Source organism: Frieseomelitta varia, unplaced genomic scaffold, assembly GCF_011392965.1.
Source record: "Frieseomelitta varia isolate USP_RPSP 00005682 unplaced genomic scaffold, Fvar_1.2 scaffold_347, whole genome shotgun sequence".
NCBI lineage: Eukaryota > Metazoa > Arthropoda > Insecta > Hymenoptera > Apidae > Frieseomelitta > Frieseomelitta varia.
The window spans coordinates 31644-54303 of NW_025110087.1; the positions used below are offsets into that span (position 1 = coordinate 31644).

Below are 22660 nucleotides of genomic sequence, written 5' to 3' on the forward strand. Positions count from 1 at the left end.
TTTTTTATCGTTTTATCTTACACGAGATTCAACAATGATCAAGTAAAAAAGCCGTCCGCGTTTGTTCAACGCGGTAACAAGGATTGGTAAAATATATAATATGAATATATAGCGATATACATAATATAATCTAATAATCTCTATCTGTATAACATATAATCTGCGTATAAATAATAAATAGGGAAACGAGGAGGAGCAGGGAAAACTTGGTGATTAGCTTGGTAAGACTTTAGCACTAAATTTACCATTACGTTAATTTAACATTCACGGATCTATGGGAGGGGGGTATCGTGTATATGTGTATGTATGTGTGTGTGTGTGATAATGACAATAGAGAGAGAGAGAGAGAAGAAAAAAAAGAAAAGAAAAAGAGAAGGAATGAAAGAAGAAAGAAAAAGTGAGAACGATAATAGAGAAAACAGTGAAATAACTAACAATACACGTGAATATACAGCTGGATTCATTTGGCATAGTAGTCTAGAGCGTTCTCTCTTCTAGCGCGCAATAGAATGGTCAGTGAAGATCATCGACCCAAGCAGTTTCTAATGACTCAATAAGAGTACGAACAAAAGCCATTTCTTTTCGTGCATTTTCCAAGATCACGCGCGGATCCTGCGAGGTACAGCGCAATATATTCGGTGCCATCACCATTGCTAAATTGTTTGCGTCCATTTTAGTGCGGGCAACGACTTCCGGCCTGGCGAAAATCTGGAACAAGTATTTCATACGATACGCGGTGAATTTCAAACGAAGAAAACAAGAGATAGTAAGGGAAACCAGGTCACTTCTCGTCAGCGAGGCTCGTTAGCCTCAATTGATCCCCTCAGTCGAGGACGAGCTGAACGTTTAATCAATCCTGATAGTTTCACTTTGTCGCAAGTTCCAACAAACAAAGTGTCAAGTTTCGATTGACGATTTGCTACTTTTGACAATTGAACGACAAGGGTCGTATCGTATCTCTGATACTCATCATTATTTACTGCTTATAGCGAATATAACTCGAACAATTCAATTTAGCTCGATTCAATTTTCAGTACGACATTCAACTCAAGATCATAACGCAAAAAAAAAAACGATCTGCTAATTTATTTAAGAAAAAAAAAAACATGCCTACAGTTATAAAAAAAATATACATATATATATATATATATATCTTTTAAATCTATTAATAGATATATCTTTTAACTATATATCTCATATATATATCTTTTAAATCTACTAAGTCTTTTTAAATCTAACAATATGTGCAAGTAAAGCTAATACTAACCTGAAGGAATCGTATCAGGTGACAAAGAACACGACGATTTAAATCAGGCAGACGATCTACAAGCGCGGCGACATTGGCTGCAGAAGCTTCGACGTCGTCGTGCCTCATCGACACGCATTCCGTGTAAAATGAATCGGGTATCAACGGCTCGTAAAGCTCACGGACCCACAATTTCAACAAAGAAGCAGGAGCGTGAGCATCTTGCGAAGCTGCCAGAATCGTGCCATCCTCGAACCTGTCCAAGCAAGCCTTCAAAGCACTGACTTCGTCCGCGTCCGCGGACACTCTGAATATCCCCTCCGTCAGGATACCGCCCCGAGCGAGCACTTGACGCGTCAACGTCGTTTGTATCCATGGTAACTCTCGATTTGGGAATCTGTCTCTCTGCAACGCCATCACTTCCGACAACGTCGCTCCGAACATGGACGCCCGGAAGATCTGAATCTACGATGAAAATGAAAGACGTAAGAACGACATTCGACAGAGGAAACGCGACAACAAGTAGATAAGAAGAAATGGCATACTCTCGCTTGATCGATATCTTCTATGGTGGCCTTGCGAGGCTGCCGTTTGCCGTGTGCTCCGATTCGTTGTAAACGACGGCAGGCGACGGTCGCATAATGACTAACTTGCACGTGAATCGGCCACTTGGCCACCTCTGAGAACTGAAAGTTCGGATCACGATGTCTGTTCATGTAGCCTTCGAGATAGGGCTCGAACGTGGCGCTGGGCGGCACGAACGCCAGACAGACGGCCATCAGCTCCCAACCTCTGCGTAAACTCTCCTTCCTCGGGTTTTCCGTCGTTTGCCTGCATATCTGCACGTACAACTCGTCCCGCAACGGTGGCTTCGAATACGCTGTGTTCACAATGTCCATGGCCACGCTGTCCAACGTCATTCCGACGTTCGCTTTCCGATCGCCCATGTACACTTGCACCAGCCTGAACAGATTGCAGGCCTCCCGTTTCAGTAACTTTTCACCGTCAACGACCACCAGCATCGGCTGCGGTATCGGGTCCTTGGACCAGCTGAGAATGTCGCGGACGCTGAACTTCTTCCGGAACAACAACCTCAGCCCCTTTGGGCGTCCGCAGTTCAGATTAAGATTGTCTTGTGCGTATTTCTCGATGTCGCCGCCGCCACCACCGCCACCACCACCGCCGCCGCCACCGCCGCCGGCGCTTTCGTCTCGTCTCGCCTCGTCGACGTCGGTGTTGTCGACACCGCTGCCAACAACGCTACCAACGGGAACAGAACTTATCGTGGCAGACGGTGGAACTGGCGGCTGTCTCGTAACCGCTGTCACGGTGGTTTCTCTCGTTTCCGCCTGCGAGGGGATACTCGGTGGCGACGGTGGCCGTACTTGTGGCCTCGTCAGTGTGTCAGCAGTGTTGTAGTACGTCGCTAATCCAGCGGTATCGTAGTTACCGAGATCTACGATACGAATGTTACCTTGAGTGTATCGAAATATACACGTCTCAACTTAATTTAACAAGCTTTCCATCATTCTCTCTGGACAACTAACCTGCATAGTGATCTTCGAGGTATTCCTGACTAGAGGAATCACCTTGATTGCTCGCTGCTTCGTCATCCGCGAATTGATCATCGGAATCGTCGTCGGCCCTACCGCCGATACCTTCGCCTCTTCCACCTTCCTCGTCCAAAGAATCGTCGCCCTCTTCTACCAACAACGGGTCTCCAAATTTGTAACAACCTGCACAAGTCGCCAAGGATTGTCAATGTTTCTCAAAATTACAGTCACAGTTATTTTCATCGTCGAAGTCGCACCTGAGAGTTTTGCTTGCTGAAGAATATAATGCTGAAGCGGCAACAAGTGATCGTCGTCAGATAACAGGTTCCCGTAGAAACACGGAGGCGGACTCGGATTACCATTGCTTCTCTTCTTTTTACTGTCGTCCGCTTCCGTAAGCCCTTCCGTCTCCTCGCCCACGGCACTGTTGCTGCTGCTATTACTGCTATTACTACTGCTAGTATTACTGCTAAGCCTTTGCCTAGGTTGCTCGTGACTCTGGCTGATAAGATAACGTTCGTGCATAGAATCATCGTCCCTATCTCTTCTCCTCGACTGTTGCTGTTGCTGATGCAACTGCTGCAACTTTTGTTGCTGCTTTTGTTGCTGTACAAAACTGTAACTGCGAGCCAATGGTTGTGGCACAGCTTGAAAGAAAAAGAAGAATGAATTAAAACACTAGAGACTACCGATGACTACTTAATTTTAAAGAAACGAGAATTAACTTACAATCCAGCGAATTGTTACACGCGGTATTTCTTCTATACTCTTTCTCCCTGTCGCGCTCTCGCTCTCTTTCTCGTTCTGGAACCTCAACGCTTCTTTGCTTCGACGTATTGCTCAATACGCCTGCACCTCTGACAAAGCTCTTCGAAGGATCGTTTCTCTCAGCTAACATTGCACCGTACATGTCCCTAACATTCGCTTCCGAAAGCGACACCGAGCATCCATGATGCCGTCTTCCTATACTACCAGTATTATCTTGCTTATTCATATTACGCGGATGCATGGAACTTGGATAAAAGGCTGAAGTGTTTGTTTTGTCCAAACTATTTACTCTCTCTCTATGGTGAATTTCTCTTTCTCTATCTCTATGATAACGATTACTGCTTTCCACCAGGGAGCCATACTTCTCACCCTGCGATTTATAGCTATGACTCAACTGAACTTCTGGCGGACGGTACGGAGGCATCTCTTGCCTGAATATTCTAGATTCCATCAGCGACTCACGATACGGCGAAGTACTTGGTTCAGGACCATACGAGCTTCTACTACTTTCTCTACCTGCAGCAGCAAAACACACTGAATTAGCTTCCTTCTCATTTTACCTTCTTCTCGAACAGAAACGTCGCGATCTCAATTTCTTAATGAAATTTAACTCACATTCTTACCATTTTTATTCTTTTCCAACTCTAAATTGCCCGCCCTACCCTCGCGTTGCGAATCAACGAACGTCTTCTTCTTAAATAGGGGAGTACTAGTCGAGAGTGACAAACCTAATGGAGGCGGTTCACCCAACGGCACTGACTTCTGATTCTTCACGCTTTCTAAGGTGCCACTCTTGTGCCCCCTAGCCTCCAACGTGCCGCTGTGCTGCCTCGGCGATGACTGTGCTTGACTTGCCGATGACGTTTGCGCGGCGGAACGATGATGGTGCCGATGCGGAGAGTCCAACAGCCGGTACCCAGTCGATTCCAAGGACGTACGGCTGTGAGAGACAGAACTGTCACTAGATCGACCAGAGTCTTGAGAATGATTATGTTGGCGACGTGCTGTAGGCACTTCATGGTGCCTGTGATGTCTGTTATTGTGATGGTGATGATGATGATGATGCCGCCTTGAAGATGGAGATGGAGAAGGAGGAGACGTTTGGAGATCCACGCCAACACTGGATGTTCTTGTTTTATTTACACTACCACTTTGCTATAACAAAAGGTAGTTATATGCCAATGATTTTTTTTTTTTTTTTTACAACAGAGACCGCAGGATGAAGGACTTACCAACGAAGTGGATAAATTGGAACTTTCTTGATGATTAAACCTTGTTAATCGACTGACTGAAGGAGTTTGTGTCTGTGTTGATACGGACTCTTTCTTTCTTGGCTCGGTTGATTTCTGAGTATCGGCTCCACTGCTGCTTGCTGGTTCTGTATTTTGTTTCAGTGTCTACGGCACAATAAATTTCCACAATTATTTCAGTCAAATTTAATGCCAACGATAAAAACAAAAAATAAATAACAATCACCTACGAGCAGCTGTTATTTATTACAACCGTCATTTAGTACAATATAAAAAAGTTTTAATTTTAATTCGCGCAAAGAAATAAAAATGTAACGTAACGTGATGTAAGAAAGCAAAATTTAAAAGATTCTCAAATGCTTGCTAACATGGTATAATGTATACCAGAGTTTTTTCTCCTAGCTACAAACAGCTATTTATAGCTGTATGGAAAGCAGACAGCTTGCTCACTTATATCTTTAACATCCTACAGAGACTCTATACTGATGGAAAGAAAAGCTTCTAAATCATTGTGTTTACACATATAGAGTTTGTATCCCTAATAAATCAAACGGTACGTTCAGTGAGTAAATATACACAATGTCAATAAGTTTTTATCATTATCTAAAACTTCAAATACTTAAGGAACTCGCCTAATTTTTAACAGAATGTCACATACATGTTTAGTCTTACCATTGCCCCTCTAAATTATATATTTGTTATCAGGCAAAGTGAGTCACTTACCTGAAGCTTTGCTAAAGGAATGATGTCACAATCGCTTGGACGGTGCCACACAGTTTTTTGGGATGTTGCGTTGTAATAATAAAATCGTGAAGTATTTTGATCGAATAATTCCCACCATTGATTGTTATCTGTCTTTTTTCTGTAATTAAGAACACAATTAAGAATACATTTATATGTAGTATAAATTACTAATACTTGAAAAACTATCGTTAGATTGTAACAGAAACTTATCTTGTTTTTATAACTATGTTACATACATTGCACAGACTACAACAAATTTGTTATAAATCCAGTAAATTTTTTTAAGTAATTAATTTTTAAGTAATTAAAACTGTTCACTATGATCTTTACTTTGAACTTAAAACTGTTTCCTATTAAATTTAGGTTGCAAAGAGCATTTATATTCTACATGTGCCTCAAGTAGAAATCTTGTCAATTGTAAATGCTTCCTACATCATAAAAGGAAAAGCTTATGTGATGATAACTTTCACCAAGCTAATTAGATTAAAAAAAGACAGTTTTATCTTTTAGACAACTAATTATTTTTTCTTAATAAGAAAGCCGACTTTATAATTTAATCCAGTATTAACTGCATATTAAAAGAATATATATATTTATGTCTTACACTGGTACACCAGGTGGAGGATCCCATACACATTCTCCAGTTGTGAGATTAGCATACATATGCTCCTTGGTGCGAGGTTCTATAATTTCTACCCACTCCATTCTACTGCAATTACAGTTACTTTTTTTAATTTTAGAAATATGAATAATTAAACAAATTTAATTTAACACAAATTTAACACAAACGATTTATCATGAAAGAATAATTTTACGATCCTCTCTGACCCGGAAAATTTATTTTAAAAAATCCGTCCTGCGGACGACAAAGTTATTAAAAAATATCTCACAAGCGATATTTAAACTTGATAAAATCACTAGCGCACACATTAAGTCATTAAAGCATGTAGGGTGCACTCGAAGATAAATTTGTTGTTCCTTTTTATTACTATAATTAAAAACTCTAAAAATAGGGCGGCAAAGTGAAAATATATATATATGTATGTATGTATATACGCATGTATGCATGTGGCGGTATGTTTTATAAACCGAGAAGACATTACGAAGTAACATTTAAAAAAGTTCTAGATAACAAACGATCGAGAGCTTAATTTTGACGAATTTGGAAATGTAAAACCGCGTCGGATCAACTGCAAGATATAAATAATTAATCGATAGAATTCTGCCAAATCCACGAGGAGGGGAGGGGAAACGGGGCACGCGGTACTGGCCTTATCGAAGTTTATTTTTCATAGATAATAAATATCGTAGATAAGCTGTGCTAACCATCTACGAGCCATGAAAAAAGAAAGAGAGGAAAAAGAAGAACGTTGTCAGCCCTTACTGGCAGAAATACGTCGGGGAAGCGAAACATTCGCAAACCGAGGAAACTTTCGTCGTTAACAAAAGGGTGTCCATCCCCCCGTCCGCCCGTCCCCACCCCTCACCCCCATAACCACAGATTGATAGGAATGCTGGCTGCAATACGAGCAACCGTCTGATGTCATGCTATCCGTTTAATTGGCCGAAATAGGCGGTAGAAATCCGTTTCGCGCGCACAATTGTGTACAAAGGAACGGAAAAGCGAAGCAAAAGAAAAGAAAAAAAAAAACAGAAAAAAGGGAAAAACGAAAGTGGCGAAAGAAACGGAGGGGAAGATACGCGAGGCGCACATGACTCGGACGATTCGTGCACGCATACACGCGAAAGAACGTGAAAGAGAAACGTTCGAGCGAATCTCGTCGAATTTAAAGACCCACCCAGTCTCTCGTGCGTGTTTGACAAACTGTTTTGAATTGTCGAGAGAGGATGCTGTCGTTCGTGTCGACGAGTACGACGTAACTCTCGCCGCAAGAAAACTGGGACGGGTCACTGGGAAAAAAAAAAAATTCACTATCGATCCGCGAAATATAGCGAGTGTACCGCGGCAATGGCACGTACGTACGTATTTCCATTCCCCCCTAGAATCGAGCGGATTTCGTTCTCTTACCCGTCCGATGCCATCGCGAACGATCGGCCCCCGCGGCGATCGACCAAAACAAAAACACCTCACGTCACTCGACGAACACTCTGTGACACTTCACGGGTGCTGCGGTGACACTTCGGTGTCGCAACGTCCCATTTCCACGAGCGTGAGCGACGCAGCCCGTTCATGGCAGCCCACCGGCGGCCATCTTTTTTTTCTCCTGTCTGCCCCAATGTTCTGCCACTATAGCGAACGAAAACTTACTTTATCCTAGATTCTCGACGTGTCGTGCGAAGATGCGTCCGAACGCTCTTCTGCAATGCTCCCACTAGTGTCGGTGAGTACTTTACCCCGAGTAAAGTCGACTCGCGACGATTACTCACCGACGGCATATCCCATGCATCGTAATTTCTCTCTCTCTCTCTCTCTCTCTCTCTCTCTCTCTCTCTCTCTCTCTCTCTCTCTCTCTCTCTCTCTTTGTATTTCTTTCTCCCTTTTTCCCCTTCCCCCTCGTTTCGTTCTCTCTTTTTGAGGTTATGTTTCTTCTCAAGCTCGATCGATGAATATCGATCAATTACTCGAATCAATCTACGTCGTTCGATAACTGTACGCGCGGGCTGGATGCTCTTCGTAAGAATCGACCGTGTTCGATAGTTGACATCTTCGATGAAACTCTTATCTTTCCGTACGCGATAACGTAGCGTGTATCGCGCAGTTAAGGTTAGGTCACTCCCTGTACAAGTGTACACGGCTATTCTCGCAATTTCGAGCGATCTGTTCATGATTCGAAACTTTGGATCTGTTCATGACTCTACTCGTGTCGTCTTATTTTAAATAATCGTACATTTCACACGTTCGAATCTTACGTACGACTTGGAATTTAAGGATGGATGATTCGTATAAATCACACATAATCGTTTTGTTCGAATTTCGACAGGGATTTCGCTTTAAATTTGCAATAAAGATTGATTTACATTTGTTAGGAATTTATTAGGAACATTTTTTTTTCTTTTATGTCTTCTGCGTAATTGGCCAGAATCAAACATAAACGACATCTACGCTATTTTGGAACAACTACTGTAATTACTTCGACGTTCCTTTCCCCACCGTTAAGAGTATACATCACGAGAATAGTGCATCGTAATTTTTCGCATTTACGTGTTGTAAAGAAACGATGAGATCATTCGTTAGATCCGAGTGACATATTTACGGTGAGCGATTATTAAAGATCCAGGGGAAAGTCAGAAGTATTCGGATTAATATTAACGTCGATCTGTAACCTTTTCGTCGCCAAAAAAGAAACTGTTTTGTAAACAAGATTTATTGAACTTTCGTTTCGTTATTCGAGTTTTCACCGTGATTAATATCAAGTGCAATGTAGTAATTGCATGAATATGCCATATCATACTGTGACATAGCCACAAATTATTGTGTGCTTTTGATTAGTACATAATTAATACGTAATTTTCAATTTATTTTGTTGTAGCACTTTGTTTTCACTTTTCAAATTCCAAGGAAATTTAATAATTTCGTTATGGAATTGAATTCTTATGATTAAAATTTGATTGAGACTTTATTGATTATATGACATTATTATTATTATTTCATTTGTAACAGTGTCAACGCCATAAAGGAAGAAATAACATTTAGACTGAGTGCTGTGATATAATACTAACAATGGTTCTGGATCAAGATGTGTTAACGGTCTTAAAGCTATTAATGATAGGAGAATCAAATGTTGGAAAATCTAGGTAAGTTGATTGCAGATATAAGTTGACTGTATAATAATGATATAAATTGACTGTATAATAATGATATAAATTGACTGTATAATAATGATTGCTGATATAAGTTGATTGTATAATTAAATCTACTTACATTTATATTATTATTTTTATTGATAGCATACTCCTTAGATTTACCGAGGATGAATTTCATGAAAATATGCAAAGCACAGTCGGTATGGACTATAGAACTAAACAAGTCACAATTGATGGCAATACAGTAAAACTTGCAATATGGGTTAGTCATTTTAATGTTAGTTATTAGAGAATCATATATTTTAATTAAAACAATGTAATATATTGAAAAATGATTGCAGGATACTGCCGGACAAGAACGTTTTCGTACTTTAACACCAAGTTACTACAGAGATGGTCAAGGTGCTATATTAGTGTATGATGTTACAGATAGAGTTACCTTTATGAAGTTAGAAACATGGCTTAATGAGTTGAATACATATTGCAATAAGACAGATATCATTAAAATGGTAGTGGGTAATAAGATAGATTTACCAAACAGAGAAGTAAGCACTGAAGAAGGCCTACAGTTTGCCAGAAGACACCAAACCCTATACATTGAAAGCAGTGCCAAAACAGCAGATGGAATTAAATGTTGTTTCGAGGAACTTGTGCAAAAGGTATGATTATTTTTTGTTTTTTTAACTTGTCAAGTCTTATAGATTAACATTATTTATAGATAATACAAACACCTGGACTTTGGGATCGACATACTCTTATCAATTCGTATGGTAATGGTAATATGGGAGGTGTAAGACACAGAGGTCAGAGAGGAATACAATTGGCAGATGATGCTCAGCTACATAATAGACCTTCAAATTGTTATTGCAGTTTGATTTAAATAATTGTAATATGAAATTCTGCCAGTGATAATTGCAAAAGAAACCATAGGTTGAATATGGTCTAAAACTAGATATTGAAGTGTGAGAACTTTGAAAACAAACGTGAATAATAATATGACACATTATTGCTTTGTGTATGTTATGGGAAGAAATATCTTGTATCAAAGATAGAGTTTGCTTTTAACTTCTAATTTTTTGTTAAACAGTTAAATTTTATATAGGTATTTGTAATACAAAATTTATATTCATGTAAATATATTATGCGTATGCACGTAATTTAATAATTAATAAATATCAAAAAAACTTCGGTAATATCTCAAACACAGTGATTTTAATTATGTTTATATATGTTTTTGCTGTAGCATTTATAGTTTCAGTATTTTCTTTCTTGTCGTGATAACTTATTATCATAATTTCAATATTTACTGCACAATAAATAAGTAAAATGCATATCGTTATTTGTGTAAAAAAAATGTATTTACTATGATATTGTATTAAATATGTTTATTTAATCTTTTGTCTTTTATATGCTGATACTTTTTAAATATGATCGAATGAACAATAACTATCTGATTCAATGAAATTATTTTAATGTATTGTGAATAAAATAAATTCCTACATTAATCATGATAAAATAATGTGATATATCATTATAAAACAGTTGCCTGATAAAATTTGATTTTGAATGATCATTTCATAATCCATAATAATCAGTTCATATGTGTCATGTCCTGAAAATTAATTTCATTTGTATGTAATTAAAAAAAGCAATTATGTTAAATAAATATCACAGAAGCTATGAAAATTTTAATAAATATTCGCATAATGAAAAGTATACAAAGTTACAATATTTTAATTATATCTAAAACAACTTTAAATTGTTAAGTGAATCTTTTTCTTAAAATCAGTTTATTATTTTTAGAGAAATCTCCTCCGAATCATGTTCAACACATTCATCATCAACAGAAATTTTACAAACAACTAAATTAAATGTCGTGCTAACTAATAAAGGACTTCAAATATATGGAACATGGAGTACAGAGAAATTATTGACATTACTAACAGACAGACTTAAACAATGCATTCGTATGCAGTCGGATGCATTGAAAAATATTTCTATTGATGTTGCAAATGATGAAAGATTATTGATCTCTATCTATAGTGGCTTATATAGTATTCGTGTTTTAAAGAAATTGAGAGAGAAAGGTGTCTTTTATCTATGATACAAATTAAAACAAAAATTGTATTAATTCATTTTTAGGTATGTCTATATATAACATTATAAAAGCAATGAAACTAGGACTTATCAGTCTTAGTTATTGTGAACTTCATTATTTTAAAGAGTTTAATGTAGAGCCATATAGTCTGAAGTTCAAAGAAATGTGGACCACCAAATTTAACGATGAGTTAATTTTAAATTTAAGATCTACAAGTTTAGATGATATAAATTGTTGGAATATTATTGTACACGGAGTAGCACTTCAAACTCCAAATATTCTTCGTTATTTAACTTTAAGCGGTATTGATATTCCTGGAATTTTAAACTGGCAATCCCCTGTTAATTCTGCATCTTCTAAAATAATTGAATTTTTGAGGCTCATTGGAATAGAAGAAAATGTCGTACAATTAGTAGAACAATATGGAATTGATGAAGAAACTGAACAAATGTTAGTTGACTTGGGCCTCGATGCAATGGAAGAAAAATTTCCAATTTTGGAGGTTTGAATATAATTACTTAACTTGTTCTATTTACCACATTTGTTGTGTTAATATTTTTTTACAGGAACTAATATGCGAATGTAGTTTAACTATATTGGAACCAATCAGTAGCTGTCTAGAAATAACGCAAGAAATCTACAAGACAAATTCTAGAACCAGTTCTAGTTTTACCAGTGTACCAGAATATTATCAACAATGTAGTTGCTTGTGTCAATGTCATATTTTAGCAAAAAATAAAACAGTATATGAATTAACTGCGCAACGAAATGATTACTTAAGGTAAATGATGATTGTATTAAGGATAAAAGCCCAATACATTTCATTGCTTCATTTTCATTCTTTAATTTCCTACAACAGACAAAATGTTATGGTGCCATTATCATGGGCAATGGCTAAAACTCTAGAATACAAGCCATCAGACCCAATACATTTCATGGGATATAAATTATTGCAATGGATTTTCAGCAATGTTCCCAAAACCAAAAAGGACAATCTTCAAGAATTAATTGCGCTATCTACTATAGAAATGGATCGTAAACTTGTTGTTAGTATCATGTATAATAATTTTCCAATGCTTTATTTTATTAGGAATAATCAGTACGGTGTACATTTAAAAATGTAAAGCATTAATACTTTTCAAATAGGAGACGAAACGTTTAGAAAAAGAAGAACTAATAAAAAATCTGAATGAAGAAGCCATGAAAAATATTCCTTGCGATATTTGCAAAGGCTATCAAGAATTATATCGTATTAAAAAACAATGTTGGAAATGTGTATGGAAATCACTTAAAAAATTTGAAAGTTGTGAATTTCCTGAAATATGCAGTTCGTGTAAAATAAGTGTATCAGATAAGAATGATGTATTGGAGCAATCTAACAAATAATAAAAATATTTATAAAAGACAGATATTTAGAAAAATATTTAGAAAAATTCTTTAAAAATCTCGTTTATTTTATAATTTGCCTTGTACATTTGTTCCAATTTTATTAAAATGGTGCAGTGTAATTCCATAAAGGTATTACATGGAACAGAATGGAATGAATAAGTATTAAATTCATATCATCGCAATATAAAAGAGACTCCAAATACATTGTGGCAGTGAATCTAATTACAGTCCGTTTTAAACATATGACATTATGTTAAATTTATATGGATTTTTATATTACGTTAACAGTTCTAAAATAAAATTATATATAAAATTTCGATTATATTCACTACTGGATAGTCTTAATTATAATACGTATACATGAGTTTGTGTAACATATGGTGACCAAATCACGTATTTAAATTCGTTACAAGATCCTCTTGTACCCTATATAATACAGTAATTAACAATATATATCTTTTTTTCTTACTGAAACTTTCTTTGTCGAATGTAACTGTTAAACAATCCTTAGTTTAAAATGTATGATAAACAATGCTGGTTTTTAAAAAAGCATTGTTCTTGTCTAGCTGGCTAAAACAAGTTTCATACTTGAACACAAAGATAAATGAATTTATAAAACATTTTCTATGTTTTTACCATAAAAACAGCCATTTAAAACATTAAATCCGTTTTTTTTCCCTGTATAATTGCATTTAAAATGTCCCTGTACATAGAATATAAAAATGATTTCTGCAGATTTAATGATTCAGGTACTACTGTAATGAATCAATGATATAGGCTATTTATGTTTGTATCGTTAAAATGAGTAATAAACGTAAATGCGTATTCGTTAAATTCATGAGATATTTTTTTTTCAGTTTCCAGCACTCTTCTTCATACGTATCAACTATTTCCGTTCCTGTTAAAGACACAGAGAAAGAGAGAGTACCTCAATAAAATAGCAAAGTATCAAAATATATTTTCGTTATCTATACGTTTGGTCTATATCCTGAGCTACTAACAGAATGGGGTTCCCTATTATGGTAAACTTTTCTTCATATTATTAAGTAAAAGTGGAAGTACAAAGTAGAGAGTAACATTAAGTCTATATTTTGTATGGACGTTTTTCGCAGTCTATTAATAAATTGTTCGCAGATCTTTCAATCTTTCCTTTAAGTTATTTAAAGCAACTTGGCTTAATTAAAGGTGATAACGCATTTTCATTACAAATTGATTTTCTTTTCTTTTCTTTTCTTTTTTTTTTTTCTTGTTCCTTTAAATGCAGTAACAATTGCGATGAGTATAGAAAAATTTCCAAACGCCTCGACACGCGAGGCAATTCGATTAATATTTGTATAATCAAACTGAAAATTATGCGATTTAAACGGAATACACTTGGAGTTTGTTGATTTTAGCCTTCTCTTCTTCGGATTCGTCTCGACAAATCATGAGGGTATGAGAGAGGCCACAGGTAACAGCAGTAATGTACAAACCTTCCAACGCTTTCACTTCCATTGGAGTAGTCGAGGACTTACGCATTTCGCCAAAACCCTGCAATTTATCGAAGAAGAGGAAGTTTAGTTTTCAAAAATTAAAAGGGTCAAAAGATATTCATTACACATAATTACTTACCAATTCACCGAAAGTAGGGCTAGCACCCCAAGCGATAACCGAATCATCAGCTGCGACTACTACACTAGTCTGGGAACATCCGACACATCTAATTTCCCAACCGGACAAATCCTGGATCGGCTTCGGATACATATTAGCTTCTCCTGTACGTTTCGTTTGTCCGAACATCAGAGCTGATCCGTGAACGTTAATGGCAATACTGTAAGTACTGCCACAATATACAGCTCTGACGCCACGAGTAGGAGGTTCCAAAAACTTTATTAGACGAGGCACTAATTCATCTCGTTGTTCATTGTGACCTAAACGACCGATACCTCCGAATCCCCAGGAGAACGCACGATTTTTGCTATCGATCGCTACGGTGTGATAGTGCCCGCAACTAAAGTCCGTGATCTCAACACGATCTAACGGCGTGACATGGCCGTCCTTTGCTCTCTCAATATACAAAACGATTCTCTTAGGCACTTTCTCAAAGTGAAATGCCATTTTCGTGTTCGTTATAAAATATTTCCCGTCTGTGTTATGACCAAGTGCACCGTACTCTGGACTTCCAAACGAGTGCAGACCGCCTTTAATGTCCAGGATCATTGAAAAGTCTGCGCCGCATCCTACTTTCACTATCGGCGGGCCAGAATACTTGACTTTAGTGGCAGAGACAATGCAGGCGTCGGATTTCCCGACACCGCATTGGCCTAATTTATTGTCTCCAGCTGCGAATACGATACCGCGGCTTGTTAAAAATAACGTGTGATTACGGCCGCAAGAGGCTCCTATAACAGTATGACCTTTCAGCGCTGTAACTTCCGTAGGTTCATCCCGACGTTTCGTATCGCCAACGCCCAGCTGACCTGCAAAATTCACGTCGCTGAACAATAGCTGAACAATTCACTGTAAAATATTTATACACGTGCACATACACACGATCAGGAAAATTGTATCAAATCAGATACATTTGCTAGTCCAGTACCAACAGAAATAATACGACTCAACAAATCTTGCGTGCCTTCGATTGTACGTGAGTTACATTTACTTACAGAGTACTATTTTAATTGTAAGATAAGTTTTGTTTACCTTTCATTCATTTACCTTTATCATTTCTACCAAAAGCTAAGCATCTATTATCCTCAGTAACAATAATACTATGAGAAGCAGCTGGACCAGAAGCAACTAATCTGATCCTAGCACTATTCAAGTTTTTGAACGTATGTGGGGTCCACAGACTACGTCCTACATTGGCTTTCACCCCTTTTGGTGGAGCCTTGCGGCCTGCCATGTCCCAGTTTGTCAAGCCACACATGAGCAACGTTCCAGGCTTACCCCATCCTCCCTGGAACAATTGGAAAATCGTAAATAATGTATCAAATGTGAAACAATAGCCATTCAACAAACTTTTTGGTTTCAATTTTCGTATCCTAGGTCACGAAAATATCTGAACACAACTTGTTACTTCAAATCATAGACAATATTATGTAGTATATATATCTAGATGTATACTATATTCCTCATTGATGAACTATAAAATGACAGGACTTAAGCTTTGAAGATCCTTTTCCCAATTTTGGTCCTTGAACTAGGTAAAACTGGGTATATACATATATATGTGATTTTATCCAATTCAAGGGCCAAAATTGAGAAAAAGACTTTAAAGCTCAAGTCCTGTTATTTTACAGTTTATCAATGAGGATCTAATTACTCGGTTGTAAAAATCATAGATCTAGAACTTTGGTATACGATTTCTTATAATGTTATCGACCGATTCTAAAAATTTGACAAAACGATCTTCTCCTCTTACGAAACAAAATTCTTTTATCGGTTCGTTAAACACATGGGTTATAAGGTCCCATCAAGCGTCGGAATGGCAACGTTTTTCATGCCCGTTTAGACCTCGATATTCTTTCCGCCTGGGACGAAGGGAGCGCGTGAAAAGCGACGAAAGTAATTTCACCTCGGGTGGTGGTAATTCCGGGATGTTAGAGACATCGGTAAGATCATCTTCGGCGGCGTCCTCGCCATCAGCATTCGAGCCGGTCTCAGCGTCATCAACGTCCGAGTCGTGCTCGCTCGAGATATCCTCCTCGTCGTATTCGACTTTCCTCTGTTTCGCGCGGTTCTTCTTCGTCGCCGGGATTTTACGTTTAGTCGACATGCCGACCGGATCCTTCTCTATTTCGAATTTAGTTGCCACAAGCGAGATTAGTTATCGCTGGACGCGCGGTACCACTGACATTAATCGATGTAATGGCGCTGAGACCCGCACTATTCGACAAACAGGCAACAAAAACGCGGCCACCTGGCGCTCAAAAATCATAATAAAACCATGCTCCAGTGATAAGTACAAAGCAAACTCAAGTTTATGATTGTAAATCGCCGAGAGCGCGCTCCATATTCCGTTCGTTTCAAATCGCTGGAATGTGGGAATCGAACGGTCTCGTTCTCAAACTGCGCGAAAATTCAAACTTCGTATTCGTGTACAAAACTAGACGTACACAATAAATGTTACTTCCTTCGTTAGAATCAAGAATGTTTTGCTATTGTAAAGAATATGTATTTTACAAATTAATTCGTTCGCCCATTTGCTTGGTTTTTACGGTATTTGATAATCATATTCTCGAACATTCAAATATTCGAGAATTAAAATTTCGACTGTTGAAAAATTATATTTAAAGTAATTTAAGTACTTATTTATAAACAAAAAATTAAAATAAAGTACAGAATTTGAAGATCAATTGAAGATCATAGCAATTTTCACAAAATTATATTGTACAATTTATTTCTGAATCGTAGTATCTAATCGGTGTGGGTCGAGACGCCACGTCCGATTTGCTCAAAAGCAACGTCATGCTTAATCCGCGTTATTCCTCGAATGACGCGATTATTCCGTCCGTTTCATAAGTTTACGCGCTTTATATTCGCTTCAAATTGTAAAAGTCAATTAGTTTCAGAAAGTTCTGCGTCCTGAGTTTTACAGTTAAAAGAAAGTTTATGCTCTTTTCTTTTCGGAGTAATACTAATTTTTCTTTCAATTTTACGAATTTTTGAACGCTATAACGAAAGATTGAATTACTCAAAGTGGCATTTATTTTGCTGTGATACATATTAACAATGAAATGTTAATTAACTTTTATATGAAGGAATTGTAACCTATTTACTTAGAACATCACTTGAGGTATGTATTTGCATAAAACTATTTTATTATTCTTGTCATACACATCCTTTTATATTTCATTCCGTCGAGTAATTTCATGTTTATAATTTTTTATTTGCTAATTTTTTTTTAAGTTTAGACGTTTGAAGAAGCATGACGTGGTTTTAGAGGTTATAATCTACTTGTAACTGTGGCATACAAGTATGACACAGCAAAGATAGTACAATTACATTAATTTTTTATGAAAGTAATAAGTCTAAAATGCAAAATAAGATTTCACATGTAGAGCTGTATTTAACAAAAGAATGGCTTTGAAAATCAAATTGGTCTATCGAATGCATGTTTTGACCTAGATTTTAAAAACTTTTTAACTTATTGAATTTCTGTATTTCTGTATTTTAGCATAAGCATAAGCACTATTATTATCATTAACATTATTTCACTTAATATTTATTAGTGCTATCAATTCATTTTATTTTGTAAATACAAATTCAAATGATTAAAATACTTCATTTTTATATTTATTTAAATCTTTAATTTTTATTATCTGTGTTATCAGTATTGTTAACAATAACACTTTCACTTGTTTTTTGTTAGGATTAGTATGAATAAAGTTAGACAGTTTATAAGAAATACAAAAATGTTAATTACACATTAATATTTCATTTTTGATGTAATAATTTCATTGCAGATATTTTCTATCAAAGATGGAATTTCCAAACTTAGGAGAACATTGTTCAGAAAATAGTTGCAACCGATTGGATTTTTTACCCCTCAAGTGTGATGCTTGTTCTGCAATCTTTTGCTCTGAACACATATCGTACAATTACCATAGCTGTCCAAGTGCTTACAAGAAAGACATTCAAGTTCCAGTATGTCCTCTTTGTAATGCTCCAGTGCCTGTGAAACGTGGTGATCCTCCAGATATTGCAGTTGGGCAACACATGGACAATGAATGTCAATCAGAGTTAAAGAAACCTAATCAGAAAATTTTTTCTAACAGGTAAAATAAGCTGTTTTCTTTAGATGAAATTTTATCCTGGTATTTGAAAAAGATATCTTCTCAAAGAAGCGTTGATATACATAGTATATACAGAGCATTGAATTTGTTTTCATCATAAATAATTTTTTTCATTTTAGATGCTCCTCAAAAGGTTGTAAAATCAAAGAAATAGTGCAAGTGAATTGTTCTGATTGCGGTAAAAATTTCTGTTTGAAGCACAGACATCCGACAGATCACGCGTGTCGAGGCCAGGAGGAGACGACACGAAGAAAAAGACTCGATGCTCTAGAAAATAATATAAAAGTAAATAGAAGAAACGGCGAAATCTTTAAGAATTATCAAGGCAGTGTGAGTGAAGACGAAGCACTTGCAAGAGCACTCCAAGCTTCGATGCAAGAGGCAAGCACTACTAGACAAACGCTTGAAGCTGTACCTTCTGGTAACAGAGTTAGGTGTAGACTTTCATAGATTTTAATTCTACAAATTTTTATAGTTGCTTTAAGATATGTTCTCCGGCTGCATAACCGTAGGAAAATTGTTATATCTTTCAGAGATTTTCATCTATTTCCGATAAAAAGCAATCTAATGACTATTTATAAATTAACTTAAACTTTCCATTCCCCTATTTAAAGAAAATTTCTAACATACACTACACATTACATACTTTTAAAAATTCCTTAAACTACATCTAATATTTAAAAATTGAATTGGATTAACATACATCTTGCTAATTACATGAAAATAAGGGGATAATACCTTTATTTTCCTATCTAAGATTATTTGTAGTTGTTCTCCATCTAGTGAATATGGAGTATGATTCTCCTTCTAATGGATATTTAAGAAATGTCCTTTAGTTTCTACATTCAAAATGAAAAATTATACTAAATGACAATTTCCATCTTCTAATGACATGTTTGCAAATAAATCAACGAATTATACTAAGTAATCTGGAATGACTAACATGTCATAAGTCAATAAATTTATCTTGAAAGATTAAAATGGGACATTCTTTATATGGACTATTACAACTATACTTTTCGTACAAATATATACATATGATATTAATTACGACTTGACATATTGCACAATATTCATATTATAATAAGATTGTTTTAATTTTATAGTGATCGTTAGCAACATTACGTGCCGAATAAACATAATTTTAAGAAGAATATCAAAAGGCAGCCTCGAAAAAGAGTGCCTTAATATTAGGTAAATCTAAAGAAATCTAAAGTCGAGTAAATATTCTGTTTATATTATTACTTCTCTAACGAAATTTTTAATTTATTTAATCGATCTAATACTATCTTAATATATTTAAAATTTCATATAAAGCATAATCTGTTGAACTAATAATGATTAGCATTGTGTAACTGCCATCGAGGGAGTCTTACGATTTTAAAAAAATATAATATCCTATAAATATAAAAATATCGATTTTAAAAGGGTTAAATTTTGCACCATAGGTACTATTGCAAATAACGAGATTATAAACAGTAACAATGAGAAAAAGCCATTGATGGAAAATTTAACCTAGGTCACACGATATTCACTTGAAACATCATATCTACTTTGACGATTTAAAGACGATTGCATTTTATAAATGTAAAATTTGCATCTATACTCTTAAATATAATTTAAGACAATTTAGATTTTAATTGTTTAAAAAAGAAATCTATGACATTCTTGTATATTTATTAAAAAAATGCAAAATATACAATTTATTATTTATATTTTTAATCTTATTCTTAAATTTGAATATCGTATTCCATCCCAGTAGAATATCAGAAAAAAAACATAAAAATAGCGATGTTGAAAGATTTTATTACTCAGCTTTATAAATATATACTTAAAGATTATTGAGTATTATAATTTCCTATTTAATAAATATTGTCAATTAGAATTTTTTCCTAATAAATTAATCTTTTCATTTATAAAAACATACAAAACCAAAATGTATAAAGTATAAAAAAGGAATATCATTTTAATCCTAAATCTTACGCTACTATTAGATAAAATTACTAAACTAAGTTGTTTTATATATTTATTTGTTAAACAGTTTATTTTTTTTTACAAAAAGTTTATATTATAACAAAATCTAGTATTTGTTATTATTTCTTATGATTGCTTTTCTTTCGTATTAATTTGATTTTTATTTCGTTCATATAGCATTTAAATATCACCATGATGCAAAGGCTTTGCAATAAAATAATTGAAATATTTTGATTGAAATACTCTACAAAAATTATAGTACGTACATAAACAAAAATAATTTTCGCAATAATTTTAATAAATAAAAGAATTAAAATAAATAAATAATATATTTTCGAAGTTTTGAGTAGAGAAACTTGGTGTTTAATGTGTTTATCATATCTGAGGTACATCGTGGAGTATCATAGAAGATCAAAAGGCCTTTATTGATGCATTAAGTAGTTCCTTATTTTCCAACTTTCCCCAACTTGGTGTCTGTCTTAGGATTAGCTGTAATATTCTGTACACGGACGATCACTTCATTGATTTTTGTTTGGAGATTCCTAATATCTTGAATGTAAAGGAGAGCAAGGATTTTAGCTGCATTTTCCACTGCTGTCTTCTTTAATTGGAAGCCAGGATCACAGTTCATAATAGGAAACGGTTTGCCTCGAACAATTTTAGAATTTGGATTCCTTAGGCACTCAGAATTTAATCTCCTTTGTACTAGTTTACTGCAGGCTTTTAATGTAACCAAATGATTCGGATGTTGCGGGATTCGGAGCAGCTTTGCCACAGAGTAAACTCCTTCTTGAAACTGGTTATTCTCAACTGATGATCACATAAAATGATAAAAATAGCGTTTTTACAAAAATAGAAGCATAGATGAAAAAATTATCGAAACGAAACATAATCTGTTTCATGACTTACAGTCCAAATTATCGAGTGGATTTTTGGATTTAAGACGAGGCACTAATGCTTCTTGTTTCATTTTCAATTTCATTTCTTTTATATTCTGTGAATATTTCTCAGCTGAAACACACAACTGAATTGTCATTTTCATATAAAGTTACTTGTAATAATGTATTATTAGTTTATACTTAATTATAAATACAAACTGAGCTACAGAGTTTAAATAATAGTATATTAAATCTTTAATTCCATTCGTTAAAAAATATTTACTATCGTTGTCTGTTTCCAACCAGATTGCACAGCCAATCAGCCATTCAAGCTGATCTACATCGTTGTCAAATATTGGACATTGAACATCCATACAGTATTTAGCGAAAGCTTTAGGCCAATATTCGCTTTTTATATTGCGTAAATCCTTTCTATCTTGTATATCATATTGGCGTATCTTTTGATCCTCTAACCAAAGTACTACTTTACGAAAATGTTGTGGATCTGCAACAGACAGAAAAATTAAACCTTTTATAAGTTGCAATCTCGTACGAGATTTACTCTCTGCGAGAGTAAAGACAATGTTTTTTCATCGCGTAATGTCGAACATTATAACCTATAACGACACGGTTATTTAACATCGATAATAGAAGGATTTATTCAACGTGAGCAATGTTTCGAGTGTGGAACGTTTCGAGAATGATAAATATATTCCTGAATTTATCGTTTAACAAATACTATACTAGATCTTGCTAATAATAATATCAATATGTTAGAATTCCTTGTTACTGCAATACCGCGCAGACATGCGAGAACGAACCGTTTATATTAACTTTCTTCCATTCCAAATATCCAAGAGCTTGAAGTCTTCTTTTAAACATAGTGGACATCTGAAATAAATATAAATTCTGCAAATTAAAAGCAAAATTTGGAGCAAAACTCAATCCCACGAGAACGGCCAATATACTGACACCGCACATGCTATATTTAACGAAACCGGTGAACCACAAACATACCCAATTTATTCTTCATGGTTTCCCCTAATAAACATTGTTAACCCTTGTAACCGTGGTAATAGGATATTTATTTTCATTTATTGATAATTCACGTTTATTTAGAAGTTAACTTAGTGATTTAAGAGGGATAGTGTTTTTCACTCCTTACATACAATAAGGAAGATTACTTTATTTTATAAAGAATTCACTTTTAAACATTTT

At 35.3% G+C, this 22660-nt stretch overlaps 5 protein-coding genes across 15 annotated transcripts in view; 3 read left to right on the forward strand and 2 right to left on the reverse strand.

The window, feature by feature from the left end:
- Nucleotides 1–7984, reverse strand: part of LOC122530623 — a 9957-nt gene extending 1973 nt beyond the window's left edge. Inside the window, exons 1-11 of one of the 8 annotated variants that reach the window (XR_006307059.1) lie at nt 7831–7961; nt 6166–6270; nt 5541–5679; nt 4800–4964; nt 4191–4722; nt 3529–4083; nt 3057–3446; nt 2794–2982; nt 1792–2720; nt 1268–1711; nt 436–708 (exon numbers count right to left, since the gene is read on the reverse strand). Coding sequence is in view for 7 of the 8 variants with exons in the window: in XM_043657727.1 (XP_043513662.1) it covers nt 514–708; nt 1268–1711; nt 1792–2720; nt 2794–2982; nt 3057–3446; nt 3529–4083; nt 4191–4722; nt 4800–4964; nt 5541–5679; nt 6166–6270; nt 7831–7958 (3771 nt within the window). In the remaining variant the exon portion in view is untranslated. Of the gene's footprint in view, nt 709–1267; nt 1712–1791; nt 2721–2793; nt 2983–3056; nt 3447–3528; nt 4084–4190; nt 4723–4799; nt 4965–5540; nt 5680–6165; nt 6271–7360; nt 7522–7590; nt 7764–7830 lie in introns of those variants that run through there. The other 7 variants (XM_043657729.1, XM_043657728.1, XM_043657727.1 and 4 more) reach the window with 7 other exon arrangements.
- Nucleotides 7771–10842, forward strand: LOC122530625 (ras-related protein Rab-18-B-like). 4 transcript variants are annotated; one of them, XM_043657738.1, is made up of 5 exons: nt 7771–7903; nt 9184–9317; nt 9471–9588; nt 9668–9985; nt 10045–10842. In XM_043657738.1, the coding sequence occupies exons 2-5, from the start codon at nt 9244–9246 to the stop codon at nt 10204–10206; spliced, it is 672 nt and encodes a 223-aa protein (XP_043513673.1). In that variant the 5' UTR covers nt 7771–7903; nt 9184–9243; the 3' UTR covers nt 10207–10842. The 4 variants fall into 4 exon arrangements, with proteins under 4 accessions (XP_043513673.1, XP_043513672.1, XP_043513675.1 ...); XM_043657737.1 differs by lacking the exon at nt 7771–7903 and adding an exon at nt 8628–8777; XM_043657740.1 differs by lacking the exon at nt 7771–7903 and adding an exon at nt 8810–8875.
- Nucleotides 10843–11093: 251 nt separating this feature from the next.
- Nucleotides 11094–12835, forward strand: LOC122530566. Its single transcript, XM_043657635.1, has 5 exons — nt 11094–11413; nt 11469–11926; nt 11991–12205; nt 12284–12470; nt 12571–12835. The coding sequence occupies exons 1-5, from the start codon at nt 11296–11298 to the stop codon at nt 12808–12810; spliced, it is 1218 nt and encodes a 405-aa protein (XP_043513570.1). The 5' UTR covers nt 11094–11295; the 3' UTR covers nt 12811–12835.
- Nucleotides 12836–12857: 22 nt separating this feature from the next.
- LOC122530568 (protein RCC2 homolog) lies at nt 12858–22415 on the reverse strand. The gene is made up of 7 exons (XM_043657638.1): nt 22264–22415; nt 21726–21947; nt 21467–21575; nt 16370–16601; nt 15511–15751; nt 14425–15272; nt 12858–14343 (listed from the first exon to the last, which is right to left on the reverse strand). The coding sequence occupies exons 1-7, from the start codon at nt 22331–22333 to the stop codon at nt 14173–14175; spliced, it is 1893 nt and encodes a 630-aa protein (XP_043513573.1). The 5' UTR covers nt 22334–22415; the 3' UTR covers nt 12858–14172.
- On the forward strand, nt 17201–19558 carry LOC122530567 (AN1-type zinc finger protein 2A). Its single transcript, XM_043657636.1, has 3 exons — nt 17201–17590; nt 18261–18572; nt 18710–19558. The coding sequence occupies exons 2-3, from the start codon at nt 18277–18279 to the stop codon at nt 19038–19040; spliced, it is 627 nt and encodes a 208-aa protein (XP_043513571.1). The 5' UTR covers nt 17201–17590; nt 18261–18276; the 3' UTR covers nt 19041–19558.
- Nucleotides 22416–22660: the final 245 nt, after the last annotated feature.

Bases quoted from the DNA above. Each gene is read 5' to 3' on its own strand.
- LOC122530625 (XM_043657738.1), top strand. From the start codon at position 9,244: ATGGTTCTGGATCAAGATGTGTTAACGGTCTTAAAGCTATTAATGATA. The intron at 9,318-9,470 runs GTAAGTTGATTG...TTTTATTGATAG, and splicing joins TCAAATGTTGGAAAATCTAG to CATACTCCTTAGATTTACCG. The intron at 9,986-10,044 runs GTATGATTATTT...CATTATTTATAG, and splicing joins TCGAGGAACTTGTGCAAAAG to ATAATACAAACACCTGGACT.
- LOC122530566 (XM_043657635.1), top strand. From the start codon at position 11,296: ATGCAGTCGGATGCATTGAAAAATATTTCTATTGATGTTGCAAATGAT. The intron at 12,206-12,283 runs GTAAATGATGAT...TTCCTACAACAG, and splicing joins CAACGAAATGATTACTTAAG to ACAAAATGTTATGGTGCCAT. The intron at 12,471-12,570 runs GTTAGTATCATG...CTTTTCAAATAG, and splicing joins AAATGGATCGTAAACTTGTT to GAGACGAAACGTTTAGAAAA.
- LOC122530567 (XM_043657636.1), top strand. From the start codon at position 18,277: ATGGAATTTCCAAACTTAGGAGAACATTGTTCAGAAAATAGTTGCAAC. The intron at 18,573-18,709 runs GTAAAATAAGCT...TTTTCATTTTAG, and splicing joins CAGAAAATTTTTTCTAACAG to ATGCTCCTCAAAAGGTTGTA.
- LOC122530568 (XM_043657638.1), bottom strand. From the start codon at position 22,333: ATGTCCACTATGTTTAAAAGAAGACTTCAAGCTCTTGGATATTTGGAA. The intron at 16,602-21,466 runs ATGAAACAGATT...GCTTGTGGCAAC, and splicing joins GATAATTTGGACTGTAAGTC to TAAATTCGAAATAGAGAAGG. The intron at 14,344-14,424 runs GTAAGTAATTAT...GATAAATTGCAG, and splicing joins GCCCTACTTTCGGTGAATTG to GGTTTTGGCGAAATGCGTAA.